This window comes from Pristis pectinata, chromosome 7 (assembly GCF_009764475.1).
Source record: "Pristis pectinata isolate sPriPec2 chromosome 7, sPriPec2.1.pri, whole genome shotgun sequence".
NCBI classification, from domain to species: domain Eukaryota; kingdom Metazoa; phylum Chordata; class Chondrichthyes; order Rhinopristiformes; family Pristidae; genus Pristis; species Pristis pectinata.
Window position 1 is genome coordinate 657,099 of NC_067411.1, and position 26,701 is coordinate 683,799.

Below are 26,701 nucleotides of genomic sequence, written 5' to 3' on the forward strand. Positions count from 1 at the left end.
CTAGAGGGATTGTATTTAAGAGCAGGGCAGTTATGCTGCAACTGTACAAGGGTACTGGTGAGGCAGCACCTGGAGTACTGCATGCAGTTCTGGTCTCCTTACTTGAGGAAAGATGTACTGGCTTTGGAGGCAGTGCAGAGGAGGTTCACCAGGTTGATTCTGGAGATGAGGAGAGATTGAGTCATCTAGGACTATACTCACTGGAATTCAGAAGAATGAGAGGGGATCTTATGGAAACTTATGAAAGGGATAGATAAGATAGAGGCAGGAAGATTGTTTCCACTGGTAGGTGAGACTAGAACTACGGGCCATAGCCTGAAGATTCGGGGGAGTAGAGTTAGGACAGAGAGGAGGAGAAACTGCTTTTCCCAGAGAGTAGTGAATCTGTGGAATTTTCTGCCCAGGGAAGCAGTGGAGGTTACCTCACTAAATATATTTAAGACACAGTTAAATAGATTTTTGCATAGTAGGAGAATTAAGGGTTATGGGGAAAAGGCAGGTAGGTGGATCTGAGTTCACAGACAGATCAGCGAAGATCTTATTGAATGGTGGAGCAGGCTCAATGGGCCAGATGGCCAACTCCTCCTATTTCTTATGTTCTTGTGTTATTTGCCACCTATCAGTGCAGGGGCCTGGATAAAATTGAAGGAAGGTCAATGATGAAGCATCTGAAGATGGTTGGGCCTTGGACACTACCCTGAGGAACTCCTGCAGAGATGTCCTGTGGCTGAGATGATTGACTGCCACAACCACTTTCATTTGTGCTAATACAATTCCATCCAGTGGGTGGTTTCCCCTCTGATTCCCATTGGTTCCAATTTAGCTTGGGCACCTTGTACTTGAACTGCTTGGCCAAGGCCGCAGCAAGTTCTGGAGCATAAGTCTTCAGTACTATTGCCGGAATGTTGTCAGGGCCCATAGCTTTTGCCTAATCCAATGCCTTTAACAGTTTATTGATATCACATGGAGTGGAGTGAATTGAATTGGCTGAAGACTGGCACCTATCACATTGGCAACCACTGGAGGAGGTTGAGATGGATCATACACTTACTTCCAGCTGAAGATTCTTGTAAATGCTTCAGCTTCCTCATTTGCACTGATGTGCCGGGCTCCCCATCATTGAGAATGGGGATATTTGTGGAACCTCATTCTCCAGTGAGTTGTTTAATAGTCCCCCACCATTCATGGCTGCAGAGCTTAGATCTGATCTGTTGATTGTGGGCTCACTTAGCTCTGTCTTATTACATGCTATTTATATTGTTTGGCATGCAGGTGGTCCTATCTTGTAGCTTCACCAGTGCTGCTCCTGGCATACCCTCCTGCACTCTTCATTGAACCAAGGTTGATCCCCTGGTTTGATGATGATGGTAGAATGGGGGATATACTGGGCTATGAGGTTGCGGACTATGGCTCAATACAGTTCTGTTGCTGCTGCTGATGGCCCATAGCACCTCATGGATCCATAGTCCTGAGCTGCTAGATCTGTTCACACTCTGCCCCATTTAACGTGGCAGTAGTGCCACACAACACGGTATATTTCCACTGTGAAGATGGGATTTTGTCTCCACAAGGACTGCAGTGGTCACTCCTACTGCTACTACCATGGCCAGATTGATGAGCGACAGGTAGATCGTTGAGGTAGATCAAGTAGGTTTTTCGCTCTTGGTTCTCTTACCACATTCTACAGACCCAATCTAGCAGCAATGTCCTTTCACACTCTGCCAGCTCGGTCAGTAGTAGTGCTAGTGGGCCACTTTTGGTGATGAACTTTGAAGACCTACCCAGAGTACATTCTGCACCTTTGCCACTCAGTGCTTCCTGCAAGTGGTGTTCTACATGGAGTAGTATTGTTTCATCAGCTGAGGGGTGGTAGTAGGCGGTAATCAGCAAAACGTTTTCTTGCCTACGTTTAACCTGACATGAGATTTCATGAGATCTGGAGTCAATTTTGAGGACTCCCAAGGCAGTTCCTTCCTGACTGTATACCACTGTGCCGCTGCTTCTGCTGGGTCTGTCTGGGAGAACAGGATATACCCAGGAATGGAAATGGTGTCAGGCTGTTGCTTGTCAGTCAGACAGTCTGTCAGACAGCTCTCCCAATTTTGGCACAAACTCCCTGATGTTGGTTAGGAGGACTTTTCAGGATCAATGGGGCAGTTTTTGTTGTTGTCATTTCCAGTGCCTAGGTCATTTCAGGGCCATCTGTTCAGTTTTATTTCCTGCAGCAATACACACAAAATGCTGGAGGAACTCAGTAGTGGGTCAGGCAGCATCTATGGAGGGATATAAACAGTCAACGTTACAGGTCGAGGCCCTTCATTGGGAGTGGAAAGGAAGAGGGCAAAAATCAGAATAAAAAGTGGGGGGGAAGGAGAGGAGCACAAGCTGGCAGGTGATAGGCGAGTCCAGGTGAGATGGGGGAGGGGGGATGAAAGGGAATGATGCAAGAAGCTGAGAGGTGATAGGTGAAAGAGGCAAAGGGCTGAAGGAAGAGGAATCTGGTAGGAGAGTACAGTAGACCATGGCATAAAGGGAAGAAGGTGGGGAATAGAAGGGAGGCCATGGCGGGGGGGGGGGGGGGCCACGGGAATGAGGGAAAACAAAAGAGAGGGGGGAAACGGGATAAAACAGAAGTGTTTACCGGAAGATGGAGAAATTGACGTTGATGCATTGATTGATGTCGATGTTGATCCATGAGGTGTTGATGTTTGGCATCAACATCGATTTCTCTAACTTCCAGTAACTCCTCCACTCTGTTTCTCCACCTCCACCCCCCCCCCCCCCCACTTTGTTTTCTCTCATTTCTGTGGCCCCTGATGCATTAATGATTTAGATGCTAATATAGAAGTATGGTAAACAAGTTTGTAGATAACATGAAAATTGGTGTTGTGGGCAGTGACGATGATGGTCTGGGATACAGAAAGATATTGATCAGCTGGTAAGTTGGGTAGAGCACTGGCAAATGGAATTTAATCTTGTTAAGTGTAAAGTGACACATTGTGGGAGATCAAATAAAGGTAAGATGTGCAATGAATGGTAGAGCTCTGGAGAACTTTGAAGAAGAGAAGGACCTTGGTGTAAAGTCATTAGCCTTCATTAGCCAGGGCATAGAATATAAGAGCAGGGAAGTTATGCTGCATCTCTATAAAATTGGTGGCGCCAAATCTGGAATATTGTGTGCAGTTTTGGTTGCCATAGTATAGAAAGGTAGCAATTGCTCTGGAAGAGGGTTCAGAGAAGATCCACCAGCATGTTGCCTGGGATGGCATGTCTGTTATAAGGAGAGACTCAATAGGCCTGGTTTGTTTTCCTTGGAGGGCTGAGGAGGGACCTGATAAGATGTATACAAATTTATGAGGGGCATAGCAGAGGTACCTAGAATGGAGGACTCGTTATAAGAAGGGATTGGATAGGCTGGGTTTATTCTCACTGGAATATAGGAGATTGAAGGTTGACTTTGAAGAGGTCTATAAAATTATGAGGGGCATAGATAAGGTAGATGGTCAGAATATTTTTCCCCAGATTAGGATCATCTCGAACTAGAGGGCATGGATTTAAGGTGAGAGAAGAAATTTTATACAGGGCGTGACTGAAATGAACTGCCAGAGGTGGTGGACAATTACAACATTTAAAAGAAATGTGGACACGTACTTGAATAGGAAAGGAGCAGAGGGATATTGCAGGGCCTAATGCAGGCAAATGGGATCAGCATAGATAGGCATCACAGTCGGCGTGGATGAGATGGAATGAAAGAGTCCATCTCTATGCTGTATGACTCTGATTCTACAACCAGAGGGTGTAAATCAAGGAGTAAGAGTCATAGAGTTGTACAGCACAGAAAACGGGCTCTTTTTGCTTGCATTTGGCCCAACGTCCATGCTGACCAAGTTGTCTTACCGAACTATTCCCATTTGCTTGCATTTGGCCCTCTAAATCTTTCCTATCTGTGTAACTGTCCAAATGTATTTTGAATGTGGTAATTATACCCGCCTCTACCACTTCCTCTGGCAGCTCATTCACTCACTCACCCACTACCTTCTGTGTGAAAAAGTTGCCTCTCGGGTCCCTTTAAATCTTTCCCCTCTCACTTCAAATCTTTGCATTCTAGTTTTAGATTCCATTATCCTGGGAAAAGCACTGTGGCTATTTAACTTGTCTATGTCCCTTGTGATTTTATGAACCTCCTCAGCCCCACACACACCAGGAAAAAAAGTCTGAGCCTATCTAGTCTCCCCTTGTAACCCAAGTCCCAGTAATGTCCTTGTAAATCTTTTATGTACCATTTCCAGTTTAATGACATCCTTCCAAGGTGGCCGCACTGTATGCAGTACTCCAAATATGGCTTTGCCAATGTCTTGTACAACGGTAACATGATTTCCCATCTCCTGAGCTTGATATCCTGACCGATGAAAGCAAGCATACCATATATCTTCACCACCCTGTCTACTTGTGTCATCACTTTCAAGGAACTATGTACCTTTACCCCTAGGTCTCTGTTCTACGACACTTCCCAGGGCCCTACTGTTTACTGTGCAAGGCCTACTCTGGTTTGCCTTACCAAACTTCATCTGCCATTCCCCTGCCCACTGGCCCAGCTGATAAAGATACTTTTTAGTAGTTAAGTAAAAAGACGACAAATTAAAACTAATTAAGTAAAATAAGGATGCAGGGTGAAGTGATGTATTGTAGCTGCATGATGTGGGAGCTGGTGGACCCCATTGTGGTTCCTGGTTACCACATCTGCAACAAGTGTTGGTTGCCTGAGGAACTCTGGCTCAAAGTTGATGACCTGGAATCTGAGCTTTAAACACTGTGACGCATCAGGGAGGGGGAGAATTACCTGGACACTGTGTTTCAGGAGGCAGTCACACCCATTAGATTAACTACTTCAAATTCGGTCTGTGGTCAGGGGCACGAGGGTGTGACTGTGAGTGAGGCAGGTAGGGGGATCTAAGAGGTAGTGCTGGAGGAGTCAGTCCTTGAGCTTGTCTAACAGATCTGAGATTCTTACTCCCTGTGCAGATGAGAGTGGGGACTGGAGGAAGGATGAGCAACTGAACCACATCATCGTGGTTCAGGGAGCCATTCAAGAGGGGGGAAGAGAAGAGAAATGTAGTTGTAATTGGGGAATGACACAGTTCTCTGTCGCAAAGATCGAAGGCTGTGTTGCCTGCCTGGTGCCCAGGTTTGGGACTTTTCATCTGACCTGCAGAGGAATTTGGAGTGGGAGGGGAAATATACAGTTGTTGTGGTCCATGTGTGTAAATAAAAAAAAGCAATGTATGTAGAACAAGGAAAGGGGTTCTGCTGAGGGCATTTGAGCAGCTTGGGACTAAGTTAAAAAGCAGAAGCAAAAAGGTAATAATTTCTGATTGCTACCTGAGCCATGTGCAAATTGGCACAGGGTCAATAAGATCAGAGTTAAATGCGTGGCTCAAAGATTAGTGTGGGAGAAGTGGGTTTGAATTTATGGGACACTGGCACCAGTACTGGGGAAGGAGGGAGCTGTTCTGATGGGACAGACTCCACCTGAACCATGCTGGGACCAGGATCCTGGCGAATCACATAACTAGGGCTGTGGATAGGGCTTTAAGCAGTTTGGGGGGGGGGGGGTTCAATAGATTGGAAAGTATGGATGAAGTAAAAGGGAAGGAGTGTGCAGGAGAGGTTTTTGAAGTCTCCAGAATAAAGAATAAGACAAAGTTTAGAAAGGGATAAGAATTTAACTTCAGGCAACATGGAGACAAATTTAAGGGTGGTGAATACACGACTGAAGATGTTATATTTGAACGCACGCAGTATACGAAATAAGCAAGATGAGCTTATAGTGCAGTTAGAAGTGGGCAGGTGTGGTGTTGTGGGCATCACAGAGTCGTGGTTGAAAGAAGATCACAGCTGGGAGCTAAACATCCAATGATACACATCCTATTGAAAAGATGGGCAGAGGGGTTGGGGTGGCTCTGTTGGTTTAAAAAAAATTAAATCAAATCCTTAGCAAGAAGTGATATAGGAGGTTTACCAGGATGCTGCCTGGATTGGAGAGCATGTCTTATGAGGATAGGTTGAGTGAGCTAGGGTTTTTCTCTTTGGAGAGGAGGATGAGAGGTAACTTGATAGAGGTGTACAAGATAAGAGGCATAGATCAAGTGGACAGTCAGAGACTTTTTCCCAGGGCGACAATAGCTGACATGAGGGGGCATAATGTTAAGGTGATTAGAGGAAGATATAAAGGGGTTATCAGGGATATGTTTTTTTTACACAGAGTGGTCAGTGCATGGAACGCACTGCCGGCAGAGGTTGTGGGGGCAGATACATTAGGGGCATTAGATAGACACATGAATGATAGAGAAGTGGGGAGCTATGTGGGAGGGAAGGGTTAGATAGATCTTAGAGTAGGATAAAGTGTTGGCGCAACATTGTGGGCCAAAGGGCCTGTACTGTGCTGTTATGTTCTATCTTCTATCAGAAGATGTAGAATTCTTGTGGGTAGAGTTAAAAGACTGCAAGGGTAAAATGACCCTGATGGGAGTTACATACAGGCCGAGTAGTAGCCAAAATGTGGAGTACAAATTACAACAGGAGATAGAAAAGGCATGTATAAAGGGCAATGTTACGGTGGTCATGGGGGATTTCAATATGCAGGTAGATTGGGAAAACTAGGATGGTACTGGATCCCAAGAGAGGGAATTTGTAGAATGCCTATGAGATGACTTTTTAGACCAGCTTGTGGTTGAGCCCACAAGGGAAAAGGCAATTCTGGATTTGGTGTTGTGCAATGAACCAGATTTGATTGGGAAGCTTAAGGCAAAGGAACCCTTGGGAGGCAATGATCATAATATGTTAGAATTCACCCTGCAGTTTGAGAGGGAGAAGCTAAAATCGGATGTATCGGTATTACAGTTGATTAAAGGTAATTACAGAGGTGTGAGAGAGGAGCTGGCCACAGTGAACATAGAACAGTACAGCACATTACAGGCCTTTCGGCCCATGATTGCTGCTGTATCTTTCTTACCTGATTTCACTGCTTGAGCAGGGCTCAGTATTAGAAGCCTTGACCAGTCCAGATGGCAAGTAGAGTACAGATGCAGTCTTGGTGTATGAATGTCCAGTGTTTACAAAGCTTTTCTTGTTATTGGTGTATTTTAATTTTCTATCTGAACCTTCATCTCAATCACATAGAACAATACAGCACAGGAACAGTTCCTCAGCCCACCATGTCTGCACCGATGGTGATGCCAGTCTACACTTATCCCAGTTGCCTGCATGTGGTCCATATCCCTCTATTCCCTGCCTGTTCATGTGTCTCTGAATGTCTCTTAAATGTTGCTATCATCTCTGCTTCTATTACCTCCACCGATTCTGTGTTCCAGGTGCCTAATACTGCTTTCTAAAAAAAAATCATGCCTTGCAAAGCTCTTGTAAAATTTCCCCTCTCACCTGAAACCTATGCCTTCTACTATTTGACATTTCCACCCTGTGGCAAAAGACCCTTTCTGTCCCTTTCATAATTTTGTATACTTCTGTTGGTTCGCCCCTCAGTCTCTGACACTCCAGAGAAAATGATCCAAGTTTGTCTAACCTCTCCTGGTGAACCACCTCCTGCACCCTTTTCAAAAGCTTCTGTATCCTTCCTGTAGTGTGGCAACCAGAAATTTGCACAATACTCCAAATGTGGCCTAACTAACTAAAGTTTTCTAAAGCTCCAACACATCTTCCTGACTTTTGTAGTCAAAAATGAAGGCAAGCCTGCCATACACTTTCTTTACCACCCTTTCCATTTGTGTTGCCACATTCAGGGAGCTATGGCTATTGACCTGAGTTTGAATGTGAGCATTTTTATGGGGGAATTTAAATTAATTAAATAAACCTGGAATTAAAGCTCATCTCTGAAATAGTCTTGAGAAACTACTGTGAAATCTGCTACCCTTAACCAACTCTGATTACTGAGATTGGCTCTTAACTGCTTCCTTTGTTCAAGTGTAATTAGAGGCAGGCAGCAAATGTAGGCATCATCACCGAGCCCATGTCACATCACCATTTTATAATAAAAAAAGGTATCCTGTACCAGTGACCAGTCTGGACATGGCCTTGAATTTGAATCAAATTTACATTTTTCTTTGTTGCTTGGGTGGTTTTTCTCATAAGCCACAGCGATACTTCATTAAAAGTCATTGTGTTAAGGTTTGACTATGAAACAGACACCAAGTCTGTTCTAATTAGTGACATCTTCATGTCAATATAGCTGTACAGTGCTTCATTATCGCATGCAAATTCACTGGTGCTGATATGCACAAACTTGCATTATCTGCTGCAGTAAAGTGTAAATAGGTGATATTTATAGTTTTAATTGCAGAAGTTTAAGAACTTCAGAGTTACGGCCTTTCTGTATTGGTGTCTCATTGTGTTGTCATTATGAGACGTACCAGAGAAAGAATAAATCCACTTTATATTCCATTACAAGTTTCTTGCTCATGGTATCATAAAGTAGCACAGAAACAATCAATTCCTCATCTACACTAATCCCATTTACCAGCTGTTGGTCTGTAGCTTTCTATGCCATGGCACTTCAAGTGGTAATTCCGCCACCTGCTCAGGAGGTGTGTTCCGGATTCCAACCACCCTGTAGATGAAAAAAATTCTTCTTGAGATACTTTATAAATCCCTTCCCCTTTATCCTAAACCTAAGTACTGTAGTTTTTGTCAACTCTGTCATGAAGAAAAGTTTCCTGCTATCTCTGCCCCTCATAATTTTATGTACTATAATTAGATATACCCTCAGTCCCCTTTGCTCTGATGAAAACAAACCCATCCTTTCCAATCTCTCCTTGTAAACGAAACATTCCATCCCAGAGAACAACCAAAGAAAATCTCCTCAAACACCTTCTCCAGTGCCATCACAGCCTTCCTATAGTGTGACAACCAGAACTGAAACAGTACTTTAGCAATGGCCTAACCAATGTTTTATGAAGCTGTATTATAACTTTTTTTGTGTTGTATGGCCTTTTCTCTAAATCACAGTGGCTAAGATATTTTGGTTATAAGTTGCCAGGCACAAAAGAAGGGCCAAAAAACAGTTTGAAACGTACTCCATTCATTGAATTTTTTTTTCAAATAATATGTTCAGTATGTAGTTGAGTCTTGTAGAGTCGTACAGAACAGAAACAGGCCCTTCGGCCCAACTGGTCTATGCCAAACAAGATTCCCATCTAAGATCCCCAATTAGCCCATATTTCTCTAAACCTTTCTTATCCATGTACCTGTCCAAGTACCTTTTAAATGTTGTTAATGTACCTGCCTCAACCACTTCCTTTAGCAGTTCATTCCATATACTGACCACCCTCTGGGTGAAAACATTGCCCCTCAGTTCTTGATTCCCCAGCCCTGGGGAAAAAGACTGTGCACATTGACCCAATCTATGCCCCTCATGATTTTATACACCTCTATAAGATCACCCTTCATTCTCCAATGCTCCAATGGAAAAACTCTCAACCTGTTCAACCTCTCTCTTTAACAGTCACTTGAATCCCAGCAATGTCCTTTTAAATCTCCTCTGCACTCTTCCCAGCTTAATGGCATCTTTCCTGTAGCAGGGTGACCAAAACTGAACATAATATTCCAAATGTGGCCTCACCAACATCTTGTACAACTGCAAGATAACATCCCAACTTTCTATCCTCAATGCCCTGACTGATGAAGGCCAGCATGCCAAAAGCCTTCCTCACCAGCCTTTCTACCCGTGACACGACTTTCAGGGAACCATGTACTTGAACTCCTAGGTCAGTCTGTTCTACTACACTCCCAGGGCCCTTCCATTCACTGTGAAAGTCTTACCCTCATTTGTCTTCCCAAAATGCAACACCTCGCACTTATCCAAATTAAACTCCATTTGAGATTCCTCGGCCCACTTACTCAGCTGATCAAGATCCCTCTGTAAATCCTGATAACCATCTTCACTGTCAACAGCACCACCTATTTTAGTATCCTAACCATGCCTTGCACGTTCTCATCCAAATCATTGATTATAGATAATAAAAGCAATGGGCCTAGCACTGAGCCCTGGGGAACAAAACTAGTCATGGATCTCCTGTCTGAAAAACAACCTCCTACCATCAAGCCAATTGCATATTCAATTAGCCAGCTCTCCCTGGAACGTTCTAACTTTCCTAGCAGCCTACCATGAGGAACTTTATCAAAGACCTTGCTGAAGTACATATAGACCACGTTTGCCACCCTGCCATCATCAATCTTCTAGGCTACTTCAAAAAAAAATATCAAATGCATGAGACGTAATCTTCCACGCACAAAGCTGTGCTGACTATCCCTAATCAATCTCTGTCTTTCCAAATGTTTATATACCTTATCCCTCAGAATCCCCCCTAGAAAATTAACTACCACAAATGTTAGGCCATACTGGTCTGTAGTTCCAAGGTTTTTCTTTTAAGCCCTTCTTAAATAAAGGCACAACATTAGCCACCTTCCAGTCTTCTGGCACTTCACCTGTTGCTAACGATAATGCATATATCCCAGCCAAGGCTGCTGCAATTTCTCTAGCTTCCCATAGTGTTCTTGGATATACCTGATCAGGCCCTGGAGACTTATCTACCTTCATATGTTTTAAGACATGCAATACCTCCTCTGCTGTAATGCAGACTATCCCCAAAACCTACCAATTAACTATCTCAAGGTCCGAAGTCTTTCTCCATGGTAAAATCAGAGGAGAAATACCCATTGAGGATCTCGTCCTTCTCCTGCGGCTCCACACAAAGATGTCCACTTGGCCCTATTGTTTCCCAAGTTGCTCTTTTTTCCCTAATATTCCCTAAATCTCTGTGGACACGATGCTTAAATATGATTTTGACTTTTGCAAGTTAAGTGTTTACTTACAACCCAATTATCCAAGAAAACATCTTTATAACATCTTGTGCTTGTAGTGCATTATGAAAGTGAAAGTCAGCTTTATTTCTTTATTTTAGATAAACCCTTAAAGAAACGGAAGCAAGACTCATTTCCTCAAGAGACTGCTGGAGGAGGTGGTAGTGGGGGTGCTGCAAGCAGGCCTGCACTCTTGGTCAGTATAGATCTACAACATGCAGGAAGAACTGATGGACAAGCAGTGCCCCCTCTAGATTCAGACAGTGTGAAGAAATCTTTGGAGATGGTACGGCAGGCCACTGAAGGAACTTTAATTTCACGGCAGGAAGAGGCAATGGTGGTATTAAAACCCAAGTTGGAAAGTCATCCGGTAGTTCCCAGGAGGAAATCGGAAAACGAGGGGCCAAAAGATGATGGCCAGAAGAACGATAGCCGACCTGACGTGATAAAGTCTAGGTCAGAAACACCGAAGCAGAAAAGTGAGAACCGACCAGAGACACCAAAAGTAAAGCATGAAAGTAAACGAGATGTGTCTAAACTAACTCCAGAAAAGAGACCTGAAATATCCAAACACAAACACGAGGGAAAATCGGATCATACCAAAACAAAAATTGAGAGTAGATCAGAAACACAGAAACCACGGCATGAAGGACGACAGAGTTCAGACACTCTGAAGGATAAACGAGAGCTACACCAGGAAGCACAGAAACAGAAATTGGATGAGAAAAACGATCCTGAAAGAGGAAAAGTGGATCCATCAAAGGTCAGGAGACCAGAGACTCCCAAACTAAGTAAGAGTGAATCTGAAAGTAAACCAATGAGAAATGAGCCTGCTAAACATAACCGGACAGAGTCCTCCAAATCAGTGAGGGTAGAAAGGAAAGTGTGTTCTGACTCTAGTGACAGAGGCGACAGGAATGAACGCCGTTCACCAGAAGAGCAGAGGTTGCGATCAGAAAGTCCCAGAGTTAAACAAGATAGCAGAGATCCTGGGAAAATAAAACCTGAAGTGAAAGATCGATTTGCTTTAAAGCAGAGTAGGAGATCAGACATTCCATCTGGATCTTTGAGCAATAAAGAGAGGGATGATCGAAGATCAGAGGGGAGCAAAGTAAAATCAGAGACCCTCAAACCCCTTTCTGATGACAAAGAAAAATTTCCCAGCTATCTGCTGGGGGGAGGAAGGTCTGATGCACTTAAAAACTTTGTTATTCCAAAAATCAAGCGGGATAAGGACGGCAATGTTTGCAATGAGCAAAAGGAATTGAGGAAGTCTGTGGATAAAAATGAATTAAAATTAAAGGTAGACAAGATGGATCTAGTGGAGGACCTGAAGAAAGTGATCAAGCCTGTTGTGGTTCTCCATAAATTACCTTTTGATGAAGTGCAGAAATTTATCAAGGACAATGAAGACAAAAATGCATCAAGAAGCTCCAGCAAATCGAAGAGTAGACTGCCTTCCAAGCCAAGTAAAGGTACCTATTTTACTTTTCATGATTGTTTAATTATAGCAAGCCTGTTGAAGTTGAAAGCATAGTCTGGAGTAAATTTCTCTGATCTGTCTAGATCATTCGGTGTGTTCAGTAATGCATGCAGTACCCTCTAGTGGCAGAACATAGCCACAGCTGTTTATGGAATAAACTTTAAACTGTGCACCTGCAAAGTATTCTTCAAAGGACCAAGGCTCTGCCATCCACCTCCCAAATGATTCCCACCCCCCAACAAAAAAAAACACATGTTTTCGGTATTATGACTGTGAAATTCATCCCAACAATTGTGTTGTGAGTTTAACAGTTGAATAGTTCTGCACTGGTACACAATTGTAGTTACAGATCTTGAACAGCAGTGCTTCTCTTCAAAGGCTCTTCCTTGCCCCCTTTTTCAAACTTGTTTATACGCTTATAAGTGGTGGCTTATGTATGTATTGCTTACATTTCTTGTCCCAACAAAATATAGAAAAAAAATCAAAGCTTATTACTGGTGTAGTTTCCTCAAATATCCTGGAACCATGGAGCAATGCCCATCAATTCTGCACCAGCACTTTCAATTTTATTTTTAAAATTCTACGCTGTTTGGCAACATTATCAAACTCTTTCAGTTTCAAACTACTCTTAAACACTCCAGTTAGTCACAGCCAGATAACTTGTATAGTTTTTATAGAAGCATATCAGAAACAGGAACAGGCGGTAGAGTAGTCAGCTCCTTGGGCCTCCTTTGTCATCAACAAAATAATGGCTGATCCAATCTTGGCCTCAACACCACTTTTCTGCGCTCTCCCCATACCCTGGGACTTCCCTGTAATTTGAATATGTCAAATATTTCTCAATGGTATGTGGAGAATTATATTTTTTTAAAACTCTGCCATTGTCTATGGCATGCTGTTTAGCATGTGTGTATTGCTTTTATTGTTTGTAGTTTGTCAGTTCATTGACATTAAGTCTGTCCATCAGCAGACCTTTTAAATAGAGTTGTTACAATTTTAAAAAAGTGATTAATTATGATGCATGTGTTGTGTGGTTAATCATATTCAATGGCAAAATAAAACAATATTTCTGAATGTTCAAAGAAAAACACATTGTCATAAATGTTGCAAGGGCCATTGTTAAAAGGCTCTTATTAAAATTCTTATGTTCAAATATCTCCAAAGGATTGCCCCACCCCTCTCATAATATTGATGTTGCACAGAACACAGATCTCTGAATTTCTCTAATTATTCACCCTTTCACTTCTTTCTTTGACTTTAGCCCCTAATTCTCAATCTCACTCTCTCTAAATCACCCACCACTCCCCCACAGTACTCCCAACTCGCCCCTCCCAGCATCCTGCCACTCTGTCTCATGTGTACTTTCTCTCTTGAATGCTCAGATCTGCATGTCTCCAGACATAAGCTAACTGAAGACTAGTTTCTGAGAACATAGAACAGTACAGCACAGTACTGTCCTTTGGCCCACGATGTGCCGACCTATATAAACCTGTTCTCTGATCAATCTAAACCTTCCCTCCTACATAGCCCATGTAAGAGGGAAGGGTTAGATTGATGTTTGTGTTCTCTATAGGGTGTTTAGATGGATCATCCACTTGGCAGTTCGAGCTGAAATTAGTCTTAGCTGCATATTTGGCAGTCCCTTGCATGAATCTGCTGCTGTTATGCATGGATGATAAGTTCGTGGAATCTTCCCATCAGCAGTTTAATTGTCTATCATTCATGAGTGGATGTTTAGCTTTCCTTTTTTGTTTCTAGGAATATTTGACTATCAATGGCATGCTGCTTAGCATGCGTGTATTGTTATTATTTGCAATTTGTCAGTTCATTGATATTGTTTGAAAATGCATGGTATATGAGATTTGATTATAGATTAACTTTGTTTTCGAAGCTGATCAATGTTGTTTCCATCACCCATGTGGATAGTGAATTCCTGATTTAAAAACAATTTTTTGTTTACCTTGTACATGTCATGATCTTGTATTTTTCGATTAGATCTCCTGTGAACAGTTTCTGCTCCAAAGATAATAACCACAGCCTCTCCAGTCTAACCTTGTGGTTGAACTTCCTCATCACGGCAATCATTTTATTAAAGCTAACCTGCAGCCTCTCCAAGACACTCTACCTAAAGGTGTTTTTGTATCAGATCCTTCCATTTATGAAACCAAGGATCTCATGTTTCACTAATTGATCTTTTATCCTGCAACTTTCAAAGATTTATTGACACATATACACAGAAATTTCTGTTCCTGCACAACTTTGGGAGCTGTGCCATTTTGCCAATATTATTGTTTCTTCTTTCTATGAAAGTGTATTACTTCATGCTTCTTTGTATTAAATTTCGTTTGCCCATTCTGTCAGTCTGCAAAATTGAAATTTTACCCTCTGCATCGATGTTCACCAGTACTCTTCCCAAAAAAAGTGGATCTATCAGTGAAGCCACTGTTTACCACCCCACAGACTGAAAAACTGATTCACAATTGTTGGCTTTCTGTCCATGTTTCCCTTAATTCCTTGGGCCTTACATTTGGTAGTGAGCCTTTTATGTGCAGCTTCATCAAATGGGTAATATTCCCTTCATCAGCGTTCTGATACCTCATCAAAAAATTGTTAGTTAAACATTTGCCTTTCAACAAATCATGGTGGCTTCCCTTTATAAACTCAAATTTTCCTCATCTAATCCTCAAATGACCTACTCTCATTTCTGATGGATTAATGCAGATCCAACAGCTTTTCAACAGTGGGATCGTGGATCCACGGGTAATGATGTTGCCACATACCTCTAGTGATGTGGCTTCCATTCTGACTCTGGTGCTTTTTGTATAGAGTTTTTGTTCTCCTTGCGATCTTGTGGGCTCCTGCCACCACCTCCCCAATACTCTAGCTTCCTCTCACATCTCAAAAATGTGCTGGTTGGTGTGTTAATTTGCCATTGTAATTTGCCCCTGGTGTGAGAAGATGGTAGGAGAATCTGGGTGAGTTAATGGACATGACAGAGAATAGGTTACAGGGAAAATAAATTTGTGGGGGGGGAGAGGAGGAGCAGTTGGTGGGTGTGCTGGGATTACTCCAAGAGCTGGCATAAACTCAGTGGGCCAAATTGTGTCTCATTAGGAAATAAAGTAGCCCATCGCTGCCCTAAACATCTGTTTCCTAAGTCATCAATGTTTACTGGCTACAGTGTGTATCATCTACAAAATGTACTGTACCTACTCACCTAGGCCACCCTCAAACCCACAACCTTTACCACCACAAGGGTCAAGGGCAGTAGGTGCATGGGAACACTGCCTGCAAGTTCCCTTCCAACTCTCACACTATCCTGATTTGGAAACATATCAGGATCCTGGGCAGTGTGGAGGAGCAGAGGAATCTGGGGGTTCATATCCACAGATCACTGAAAGTTGCCTCACAGGTAGATAGGGTAGTTAAGAAAGCTTATGGGATGTTAGCTTTCATAAGTCGGGGGATCAAGTTTAAGAGCTGCAAAGTGATGATGCAGCTTTACAAAACTCTGGTTAGGCTACACTTAGAGTGCTGTGTCCAGTTCTGGTCGCCTCATTATTAGGAAGGATGTGAAGGCGTTGGAAAGGGTGAAGAGGAGATTTACCAGGATGCTGCCTGGATTAGAGAGTATGGATTATGAGGAGAGACTAAAGGAGCTAGGGCCCTTCTCACTGGAGAGAAGGAGGATGAGGGGAGACATGATAGAAGTATACAGGATATTGAGAGGAATAGATAGAGTGGACAGCCAGTGCCTCTTTCCCAGGGCACCAGTGCTCAAAACAAGAGGATATGGCTTTAAGGTAATGGGTGGGAAGTTCAAGGGAGATGTCAGAGGGAGGTTTTTCACCTAGAGAGTGGTTGGTGCATGGAATGCGCTGCCTGGGGTGGTGGTGGAGGCTGATACATTGGACAAGTTCAAGAGATTGTTAGATAAGCATATGGAGGAATTTAAGTTGGATGGATATGTGGGAGGAAGGGGTTACATAGTCTTAGGTGTGCTTAGGGCAGCACAACATGGTGGGCCGAAGGGCCTGTATTGTGCTGTATTGTTCTATGGTCATATAGCATGGAAAAAGGCTATTCGGCCCACCATGTCCATGTTACCGGTAGCCACCCATCCATATTAATTCCATCTTCCAGCACTTGGCCTGTAGCCTTCTATGCCTCTTTTACCTCAGCAGCATTTTCCAGCACTATTCCCATATCCCTTGTTTTTCCTAATGTTCAGAAATCTATCTATCTCGTAATCTGAATGAAGCCAAGGAGTTACTTTCCAAAGTCCTCCAGAATAGGAAATTCCAAAGTTTCACCATCCTCTGAGTGAAGGAATTTCTCCTCATCTCAGTCCCCAATGGCCTACCCCTTGGAAATTGTGCACCCTGATCGTAGACTCTTCAGCCAAAAGAAACAAACTACCTATATCTAGCATGCCAAGCTCTTTAAGAATTCTATGTTTTGATGAAATTCCCAAACTCTAGAGAATATAGTGACACTATATCTCTCCTATGGCAAGCCTGCCATGCCCAGAACCAGTCTATTGAATCTTCACTGTGTTCTCTCCTGTGGCAAGTATATTCCCTTCCAAAGTAAGCAGCTCGAAAGTGTACACTTTCCAGATACGGTCTTACCAAGGCCTTAAGCAATTTCAAAAAACCTTCCTCATTCCTGCATTTACATCCTCTTATAATAAAGGCTAACTTATCATTTGCCCTCTTAATTGCTTGCTGGACCTGCATGCTGGCCTTCAACTTGTGTATAAGCAAACCTAGTCTACCTAATCTTTCACTATTTAACAAAGTCTTTGCACTTCTGTTATTTGCACCAAAGTGGATGACCTCATAATTTTCCACGTTGAATTCCATCTGCCACGTTCTTGCCCACTCATTCAGCTTGTCCATATCTCCCTGAAACTTCTTTCCATGCATCTCTGTACTCAATCCCACCTTGTTTGGTATTATTAAGAGATATGACAAGAAGTATGACATTTGGTCCCCTGAAACAAATTGTTGATGAACACTGTGAATAGCCGGGGCACAGGCACAGATTCCTGTGGTACCCCACAGTCACAGCTGACCAACAAAGGATGTTCATTTTCATTCCTTGCTTTCTATCTGGTAACCAATTGTCGATTATTGTCAGCATATTACCTTCAATTCTATGTGCTCTAACCTTGTTCACCAACCTAATTCATGGAATTTTATCAATCACCTTCCAAAACTGAAAATCCTCCATATCTACTGGTTCCCCCTTATCCCTCAAAGATCATCAAAGTATTCCGCTAGAATGGAGGATTGTTTTTCAGATTGGAGGCTTTGGATCAGTGCTGCAGTGATATGTGCTGGGTCCACTGTTGTTTCCCATCTATTTTAATGATTTGGATGAGAATATAGTTGGCATGGCTAATAAGTTTGCAAATGACTACAAAATTCATTATATTAGTGGACATTGAAAAGGATTATCTAAGATTATAACAGGGCCTAGATCAACTGGGAAAGTAGGCCAAGGATTGGCAGATGGAATTTAACTCTGAAAAGTGCAAAGTGTTGCATTTTATTAAGTTACACCAGGGCAGGATTTGCACAGTAAATGTGAGGGACCTGGAGTGTGTTGAACAGGGAGAACTGGGGGCACAAGCACTTAGTTTCCTGAAAGTGGTGACATGGGTACATAGGGTGGCGAAGAAGGAATTTAGCACACTTGCCTTCATTGGCCAGTACATTGAATACAAGTGTTGGGACATCATCTTACAACTGTACAAGTCATGGGTGAGACTGCACTTGGAGTATTGTCTGTGGTTCTAGGGTCACCTAGCTATGGGAAGGATGTCATTAAACTGGAAAGGGTGAAAAGATTAGCAAGGATGATACTGGGACTGAGGGCTTGAGTTATGAGAAGAGACTGGATAGGGTGAGGCTTTTTTCCCCTGAAGCATAGGAGGCTGGTGACATTATAGAGGTTTATAAAATCTTGAGGGGCATAGATATGGTAAATGGTCACATCTTTCTCCCAGGGTAGTGGAGTCTAAAAATGGAGGGCAGAGGTTTTAAGGTGAGAGGGGAAAAATTTAAAGGGATCTGAGGGGCAACTTTTTCTACACAGGGTGGTGGGTATATGGAATGAGCTGCCAAATACAGTTTTCAAAAGACATTTGAATGGGTACATGGAGATAGTCATAGAGCAATACAGTATGGATACAGCTGAAAGGTTTAGAGGAATATGGACTAAACGCAGGCAAATGTGACAAACTCAGGAAGGTAACTTGGTCAGCCTGGACAAGTTACACTGAAGGGTCTGTTTCCAGGCTATATAACTGACCATATAAGATTAATGAAATATGATTTTCCTTTCATAAATCCATGTTGGCTTTGCTCCATCCTGTGCTCTTCGAGATATTTTGTTATTACATCCTTTCACTATCGATTCCAATATTTTTCCTACCTCTGATATTAAGCTAACAGGATGGTGGTTCATGTTTTCCTTCTCCCTCCTCACTTAAGTAGTGCACTCACATTTGTTAAACTCCAATCCATAAGAGCAATTCTAGGATTTTTGAACTTTGGATGATGATAACCAGTGCATCCATTATCTCTGAAGTCTCCTTTTTCAAAACTTTACCCGGAGTGGGTCATAAATTGCATTTTTGGATTAAGTGGCATTGACGTACTTATTATGAGAGAAATATGGAAGAGACGCAATATCAACTTAACTATCAACAGTGCCTCTTGGAATGATGTAACCCATGCAAAAATAATTGTGGTGTATGGAGAAAATTATTGGTAGAATGTGTACATTACTCTGAGAAGATTCATCGGCAGGATAGGCAGGAAGAGAGATGAGGTCTTGCAAAGAAAATGTAGGGAATTAGGTGAAAATTTTAAAACAAAAGCAGGGCCACTAGGGTTCTACTATCAGGACTGCTCCCTGTGCCATATGCTAGCAAGGCAAGAAATAGGAAAATAGTGTAGTTGAATGTGTGACTATGGAGCTGGTGCAGTGGGGTGGGCTTCAAGTACATGAATCATTGATTTCTCTTCTAGGGCAGGTGGGACCTGTACCAGAAGGATGGATTGCACCTTAACTGGAGAGGCACCAACATCCTTGCAGGAAGGTTTGCCAGTGCTGCTTGGGAAGGTTTAAACTAGCAAAGTGTGAACCAGAGCAACAGGTCAGCAAGTAGAGGAATTGTGGGGAAGGTAGAGGTTAGGTCAAGTAGATCTGAAAGGAAGGCAGGCAGGGCCAGGTTAATGAACATGATGGGACTGATGGGCTGAAGTGTATTTATTTTGATACAAGTATTATTATATAGGTAAGGCAGATGAACTTAGAGCCTGGATTAGTGCATGGAACTAAAATGTTGTGGCCATTACAGAGACTTGGTTCAGAGAGAGTCAGGAGTTCAATGTTCCAGGGTTTCAATATTTCAGATGCTTATAGAGAGGGATGTAAAAGAAGTGGGGGAGTTGCACTGCTGATCAGGGAGAATGTCACTGGTACACTTGGAGAGGACATACTGCAGGGCTCATCCAGTGAGGCAATATGGGTAGAGCTCAGGAATAAGAAAGGTGTAGTCACTATGATGGAGTTATACTACAGGCCTCCCAATAGCCAGTGGGAGATAGAGGAACAGGTATGTAGGCAGATTATAGAAAGATGTAAAAGCAACAGTGTTGTTGTGTTAGGTGACTTTAATTTCCCCAATGTTGACTGGGATTTTGTCAGTGCTGGTGGTTTAAATGGGGCAGAATTTGTTTGGTGCATCCAGGAGGGTTTTTTTGAAACAGTATGTAGGTAATCTAACGAGGGAAGAGGCCATACTAGACCTTGTATTAGGAAATGAACCTGGCCAGGTCATCAAAGTTTCAGTGGGGGAACATTTTGGGAACAGTGATCATAATTTTGTAAGCTTCAAGGAAGTTATGGATAAGGATAGACAATAGACAATAGGAGCAGAAGTAGACCATTTGGCCCTTCGAGTCTGCACCACCATTTTGAGATCATGGCTGATCCTCAACAATCAATATCCTGTTCCAGCCTTGTCCCCATATCCCTTGATTCCCTTATCTATAAGAAACCTATCTAGCTCCTTCTTGAAAGTGCCCAGAGAATTGGCCTCCACTGCCCTCTGAGGCAGTGCATTCCACAAATTCACAACCCTCTGGGAGAAGAAGTTTTTCCTCACCTCTGTCCTAAATGGCCTAGCCCTTATTCTTAAATCATGCCCCCTGGTCCTGGACTTCCCCAACATCTGGAACATATTTCCTGTCTCTATCTTGTCCAATCCCTTAATAATCCTGTATGTTTCAATCAGATCCCCTCTCAATCTTCTCAATTCCAGCGTGTACAATCCCAGTCTCTCCAACCTCTCAGCATAAGACAGTCCCGACATCCCCGGAATTAACCTCGTAAACCTACGCTGCACGCCCTCTATAACCAGGATATCCTTCCTTAACCCTGGAGACCAAAACTGTACACAGTACTCCAGGAGTGGTCTCACCAGGGCCCTGTACAAATGCAAAAGAATCTCTTTGCTTTTGTACTCAATTCCCCTTGTAATACAGGCCAACATTCCATTAGCCTTCATCACTGCCTGCTGCACTTGCTCATTCACTTTCAGTGACTGATGAACAAGGACTCCTAGATCCCTTTGTATTTCCCCCTTACCTAACTCCACACCATTCAGATAATAATCCGCCTTCCTGTTCCTGCTCCCAAAGTGGATAACCTCACACTTATCCACATTAAACTTCATCTGCCAAGTATCTGCCCACTTACCCAACCTATCCAAATCACCTTGAATTCTCCTAACTTCCTCTACACGTCGCACTGCCACCCAACTTTGCATCATCAGCAAACTTGCTAATGTTATTCACAATGCCTTCATCTAAATCATCAACATAGATCGTAAACAGCTGCGGTCCCAGCACCGAGCCCTGTGGCACCCCACTAGTCACGGCCTGCCATTCTGAGAAACATCCATTCACCCCTACCCTTTGTTTCCTATCCGCCAACCAGTTTTCTATCCATGTTAATACCCGCCCCCCAATTCCATGAGCCCTAATTTTACCCACCAATCTCCTGTGCGGCACTTTATCAAATGCCTTCTGAAAGTCGAGGTATACAACATCCACTGAATCTCCCTTGTCTATTTTCCTGGTTACATCCTCAAAAAAAACTCCAGTAGATTAGTCAAGCATGATTTGCCCTTGGTAAATCCATGTTGACTCGACCCAATCCTATCATTGCTATCCAAATATGCCGCTATTTCATCCTTAATAATGGACTCTGGCATCTTCCCCACCACAGATGTTAGGCTAACTGGACGATAGTTCCCCATTTTCTCCCTCCCTCCTTTCTTAAAAAGTGGGACAACATTAGCCATTCTCCAATCCTCAGGAACTGACCCCGAATCTAAGGAACATCGGAAAATGATCACCAATGCATCCACAATTTCTAGAGCCACCTCCTTTAGTACCCTGGGATGCAGACCATCTGGACCTGGGGATTTGTCAGTCTTCAGCCCCATTAGTCTACCCATCACCATTTCTTTCCTAATGTCAATCCACTTCAGTTCCTCTGTCACCCTCTGCCTTTTGTCCATCCTTACCTCTGGGAGATTTCTTACGTCTTCCCCCGTGAAGACAGATCCAAAGTACTTATTAAATTCGACTGCCATCTCCCTGTTTCCCATAATAATTTCACCTGATTCGGTCTTCAAGGGCCCAACATTGTTCTTAACTAACTTCTTTCCCTTCACATACCTAAAAAAGCTTTTGCTATCCTCCTTAATATTCCTGGCTAGCTTGCCTTCGTACCTCATTTTTACTTCCCGAATTACCTTTTTAGTTAAATTCTGCTGCACCTTAAAAATTTCCCAATCTTCTATCTTCCCACTCAGCTTGGCTCTGCCATACTTCTTCCTTTTTAACACAATGCTATCTCTGACTTCCTTTGTCAGCCACGGTGGCCCCTTACCCCTCTTTGAGTCTTTCCTTCTCTGGGGAATAAACTGATCCTGCACCTTGTGCATTATTCCCAAGAATACCTGCCATTGCTGTTCCACTGACAATTCTGCTAGGATGCACAGTCGACTTTAGCCAGCTCCTCCCTCATGGCTCCATAGTCTCCTTTGTTCAACTGCAAAATTGACCCTTCTGATTTGCCCTTTTCGCTCTCCAATTGCAGATAAAAACTTATCATGTTATGGTCACTACCTCCCAATGGCTCCTTTACTTCGAGTTCTCTTATCAACTCCTGCTGATAAGATTTGATAAAACAGGACCTCGGTAGAGGGAGGGGGAAGAGTCCTAAATTGGAGGAATGCTAATTACAACATTATCAGCCAGGAGCTGGGGAGCAGCTCTTACATTGGGTAATTCCACATTTGTAATGTGGAGGTTGTTTAAACGCCAGCTGGTCAGAATTAAAGACTAATGTGTTCCTGTGAGGAAGAAAGACAAGGATGGCAAAGTTCAGAATCTTGGATGACAAGAGATGTTCCAAAGTTAGTCAAAAATAAATAGGAAGCATGTGTAATGTTTAGGAAGCTGAAATCAGACATGGACCTCGAGGAATATAAAGCAAACAGGAGAGAACTTGAGCAAGGAACCAGGCGGGCTAAAAGAGACCATGATATGTCCTTGGCAAGTAGGATTAAAGAGAATCCTAAGGCATTTTATGCATGCATTTAAAAATGGGAGAGTAATTAGGGAGAGGGTAGGCCCACTCAAGGTAAGAGGGGGGAATTTATGCCTAGGAAGTGGGTGAGGTACCAAACGAGTACTTTGCATAGCTGTTCACCAAGGAGAAGGACACAGATGATGCGAAATCAGGAAGCAGTATGCTGATATTTTAGGGCATGTAGATATCAAAGTGGTGGTGGTGTTGGGTCTCTTGAAGAACATTGAGGTGGATAAGTCTCCAGGGCCTGATGGGATATATCCCAGGTTACTGAGAGAGGTGAGGGAGGAAATTGCTGGAGCCTTGACAAAGATATTTGTATCCTCTGGCCACGGATGAGGTCTTGGAAAACTGCAGAACCAATGTTATTCCTTTGTTTAAGAAGTGCAATAGGGATACTCTGGCAAGTTATAGGCCAGTAAGCCTTACATCAGTGGTAGGGAAATTATTGGAGAAGTTTCTTAGGGATAGGATCTACTTGCATCTGGAAATTCATAGACTTATTATTGATATTCAGTGTGGCTTTGTGTGGGAGAGGTTACGTCTTAGAAACTTGAATGAGATTTTTGAGGAAGTGACGTAGATGATTGATCAGGGTAGGTCAGTGTAGTCTGTATATTTATAAGCTTTGGTAAAGCATTTGAGAAAGTCCCTCATGGTAGGCTGATCTAGAAGATTAAGGCACTGAGGATCCATGGTGACTTGACTGATTCAAAATTGGTTTGGCGTGGTGGTGGTATTCTGGCTGAAGCTCTGTGAGCAGTGGTGTTCTGTAGGGATTGGTGCTGGGACCTCTGTTGTTATACACAAATGATTTGGACGAAAGTGTAGGTGGGCTGATTAGTAAGTTTTCAGACAAAGCAAAAATTGGCAGTGTTGTAGATGATGAGGAAGGTTGACATAGGATTCAGCAGGATATAGACCAGTTGGAAATATGGGCAGATAAATGCAGATGGAGTGGAATGTGGACAAGTGTGAGGGTTTACACTTTGGGAGATCAATTGTAAGAGGAAAGAAATACAAAATGGCAATGACCTTGAGAACATTGATGTACAGAGGATTCTTTGGGTGCAAGTCCATAGCTCTGTAGATAATATGGTAAGGAAGGTACATGGCTTACTTTTATCACTTGGGGGCATTGAGTATAAAAGTTGGCAAGTCATGTTCTGTCTGTAATACACTTTGATTAGGTCATATTTGGAGTATTGTGTGTAGTTCTGGTCACCCTATTACAGAAAGGACGTGGAAGCTTTGAAGATGATGCAGAAGAGGTTCACCAGAATGTTGCCTGGATGAGAGTATTAGCTATAAGGAGAGGTTGTCCAAAGTTGGATTGTTTTCTCTGGAACTTCAGAGGTTGAGGGACGACCTGACAGAAGTATATTAAAATTATGAGAGGCATAGATAGGGTAGACCTCCAGCATTTGACATTTCTACCCTGGGAAAAGACTCTGATATTGCAAAACCACCACTATTCATGAAGAAACTCGTTAGGAGCAGGAATGGGCCACTTGGGCCCTTAATCCTGCTCATTCAGTCTGATTGCAACTTCAACCTGTAATCCTGCTCACTTGCAGTGATCATTATCTTCCTTTGAGGAAGAGATTTCCGACGACTCATGACCCTCATAGAAGAAATTTGACCTCACGTCTTAAGTGGGTTCCCTTTTTCAAAAAAAAAATAAAGGCAACCTGGTTTTAAATTCTTTCTCAAGAGGAAACCTCTCTCCACATCCATCCTGTCAAGACTCCTCAGGTTCTTGTATGTTTCAATTGGTGAGTACTCTGAAAGGGTACGTTATGTATGTTTTTATGACTTAATTATCAATAAAGACTGTCGTGAGACAGGTTAGTTTTACCCTACTGATGTGTTGTTGCAATAGTAATCCTGCTCAGTACAAGAGGAACCGCAGGTTTGGACATTTGGTGTATGTGCTTGGCTGAGGAGCCAATGGTGTGAAGCTACCATCCTCGGGATTATGGCTGAACGCCTCTAAATCAGATTCCTGCCTAAACAGAATGATACCCTAGCGCCACAGCTCACTGGTTGGCCTGTGATAACTGGCCGTCGCCCTGGCGGCGGCCGGCGTGAAGTGCCGTTGCTACTGGCCTGGAGTGCGGACGGACGGGCGCCGCCTCCGAACCTGTTTAGCACACCGTATGTTCGTGGGGAACCCGGTGCTAAAATATTCGCAGACGACCTAATTCGGGCTCAGGGTTTCGTAAGTAGCAGAGCAGCTAACTCGCTGCGATCTACTGAAAGTCATCCCTCGAGCCAAACTTTTGTAAGGGCAGCACGGTAGCGTAGCGGTTAGCGCGACGCTATTACAGCGCCAGCGATCAGGGTTCGATTCCCGTCGCTGTCTGTAAGGAGTTTGTACGTTCTCCCGTGTCTGCATGGGTTTCCTCCGGGTGCTCCTGTTTCCTCCCACCTTGCAAAGACGTACAGGTAGGTTAATTTGGGTTTAAAATGGGCAGTGCAGACTCGTTGGGCCGGAAGGGCCTGTTACCATGCTGTAAATGAAATTTTAAAAAATTTTTAAAAAAATTGTCTTATTATTTCAGATACATATTGATGTACTTTTAAGTGTTTATGTTTATTGTCCAAATCCTTATGCTATGGAATGCAGGAGTTTTTACATAGAGATTAATGACAAAGTCCTTTGCAATTCACAAATTTACACTCAACAAAATGTTTTCCAGGAATGCAGTGCTTTTGCAAGTTGAGGAATGCTTATAGCCATCCTGGTTCTCATTAGTCATATTCACCCAATATCTGTCATACACCATCTTTTTTTTTGTCTCATCACATTCTCTATCCCCTTTGTCATTCAAAGATCTCTGGCTTTGGTTCCCCTACTTTTCTCCCTTATGGGAATGGTTATGGCTAGAATTAACTCCTGCCTGAGCAAGGACCTAGACCCGCTGCAATTTGCCTACTGCCACAACAGGTCTACAGTATACGCAATCTCATTTGCTCTCCACTGTTTTGAAGCATCTAGCCAACTGCAAAACGTGTCAGGCTGCTGTTTATCGATTACAGCTTGGGATTCAACACCATCATCCCCTCAGTAATGGTCACCAAGCTTCAAAACTTGGGCCTCTGCAAATGGATTCGTGACTTCCTTATCAGGAGACCACAGTTGGTGCAGATCGGTAATAACATCTCCCCGTCGCTGACAATCGACATAGGCACACCTCAAGGATGCGTGCTTAGCCCACTGCTCTACTCTCTACACTCATGACATGGTGACTAAGCACAGCTCAAACACCATCTATAAATGTGCTGATGACACCACTATTGTTGATCGAATCGCAGGTGGCGATGAGGAGGCATACAGGAGTGAGATAAAGCGGCTGGTTGAGTGGTGTCGCAAACAACAATCTCGCACTTAACATTAGCAAGATGTAGGAATTGATTGTGGACTTCAGAAAGGGGAAGTTGGGAGAACACCAGTCCTCATTGAAGGGTCAGCAGTGGAAAGGATGAGCAGCTTCAAGTTCCTAGGCGTCAACATCTCAGAGGATCTATCCTGGGCCCAACACGTTGATGCAATCATGAAGAAGGCACAGCAGCGGCTCTACTTCGTTAAGAGTTTGAGGAGGTTTGGTATATTACCAAGGACTCTTGTGAATTTCTACAGATGTACACTGGAGAGCATTCTGA

The 26,701-nt window shown here is 43.1% G+C and overlaps 1 protein-coding gene across 1 annotated transcript in view; it reads left to right on the plus strand.

Moving 5' to 3' along the window:
* The window catches only part of LOC127572471 (nipped-B-like protein), a 469,472-nt gene that overhangs the window by 168,467 nt on the left and 274,304 nt on the right, over positions 1-26,701 (plus strand). Inside the window, exon 10 of the mRNA XM_052019793.1 lies at positions 10,974-12,347. Coding sequence (XP_051875753.1) covers positions 10,974-12,347 — 1,374 coding nt within the window. The remainder of the gene's footprint in view (positions 1-10,973; positions 12,348-26,701) is intronic.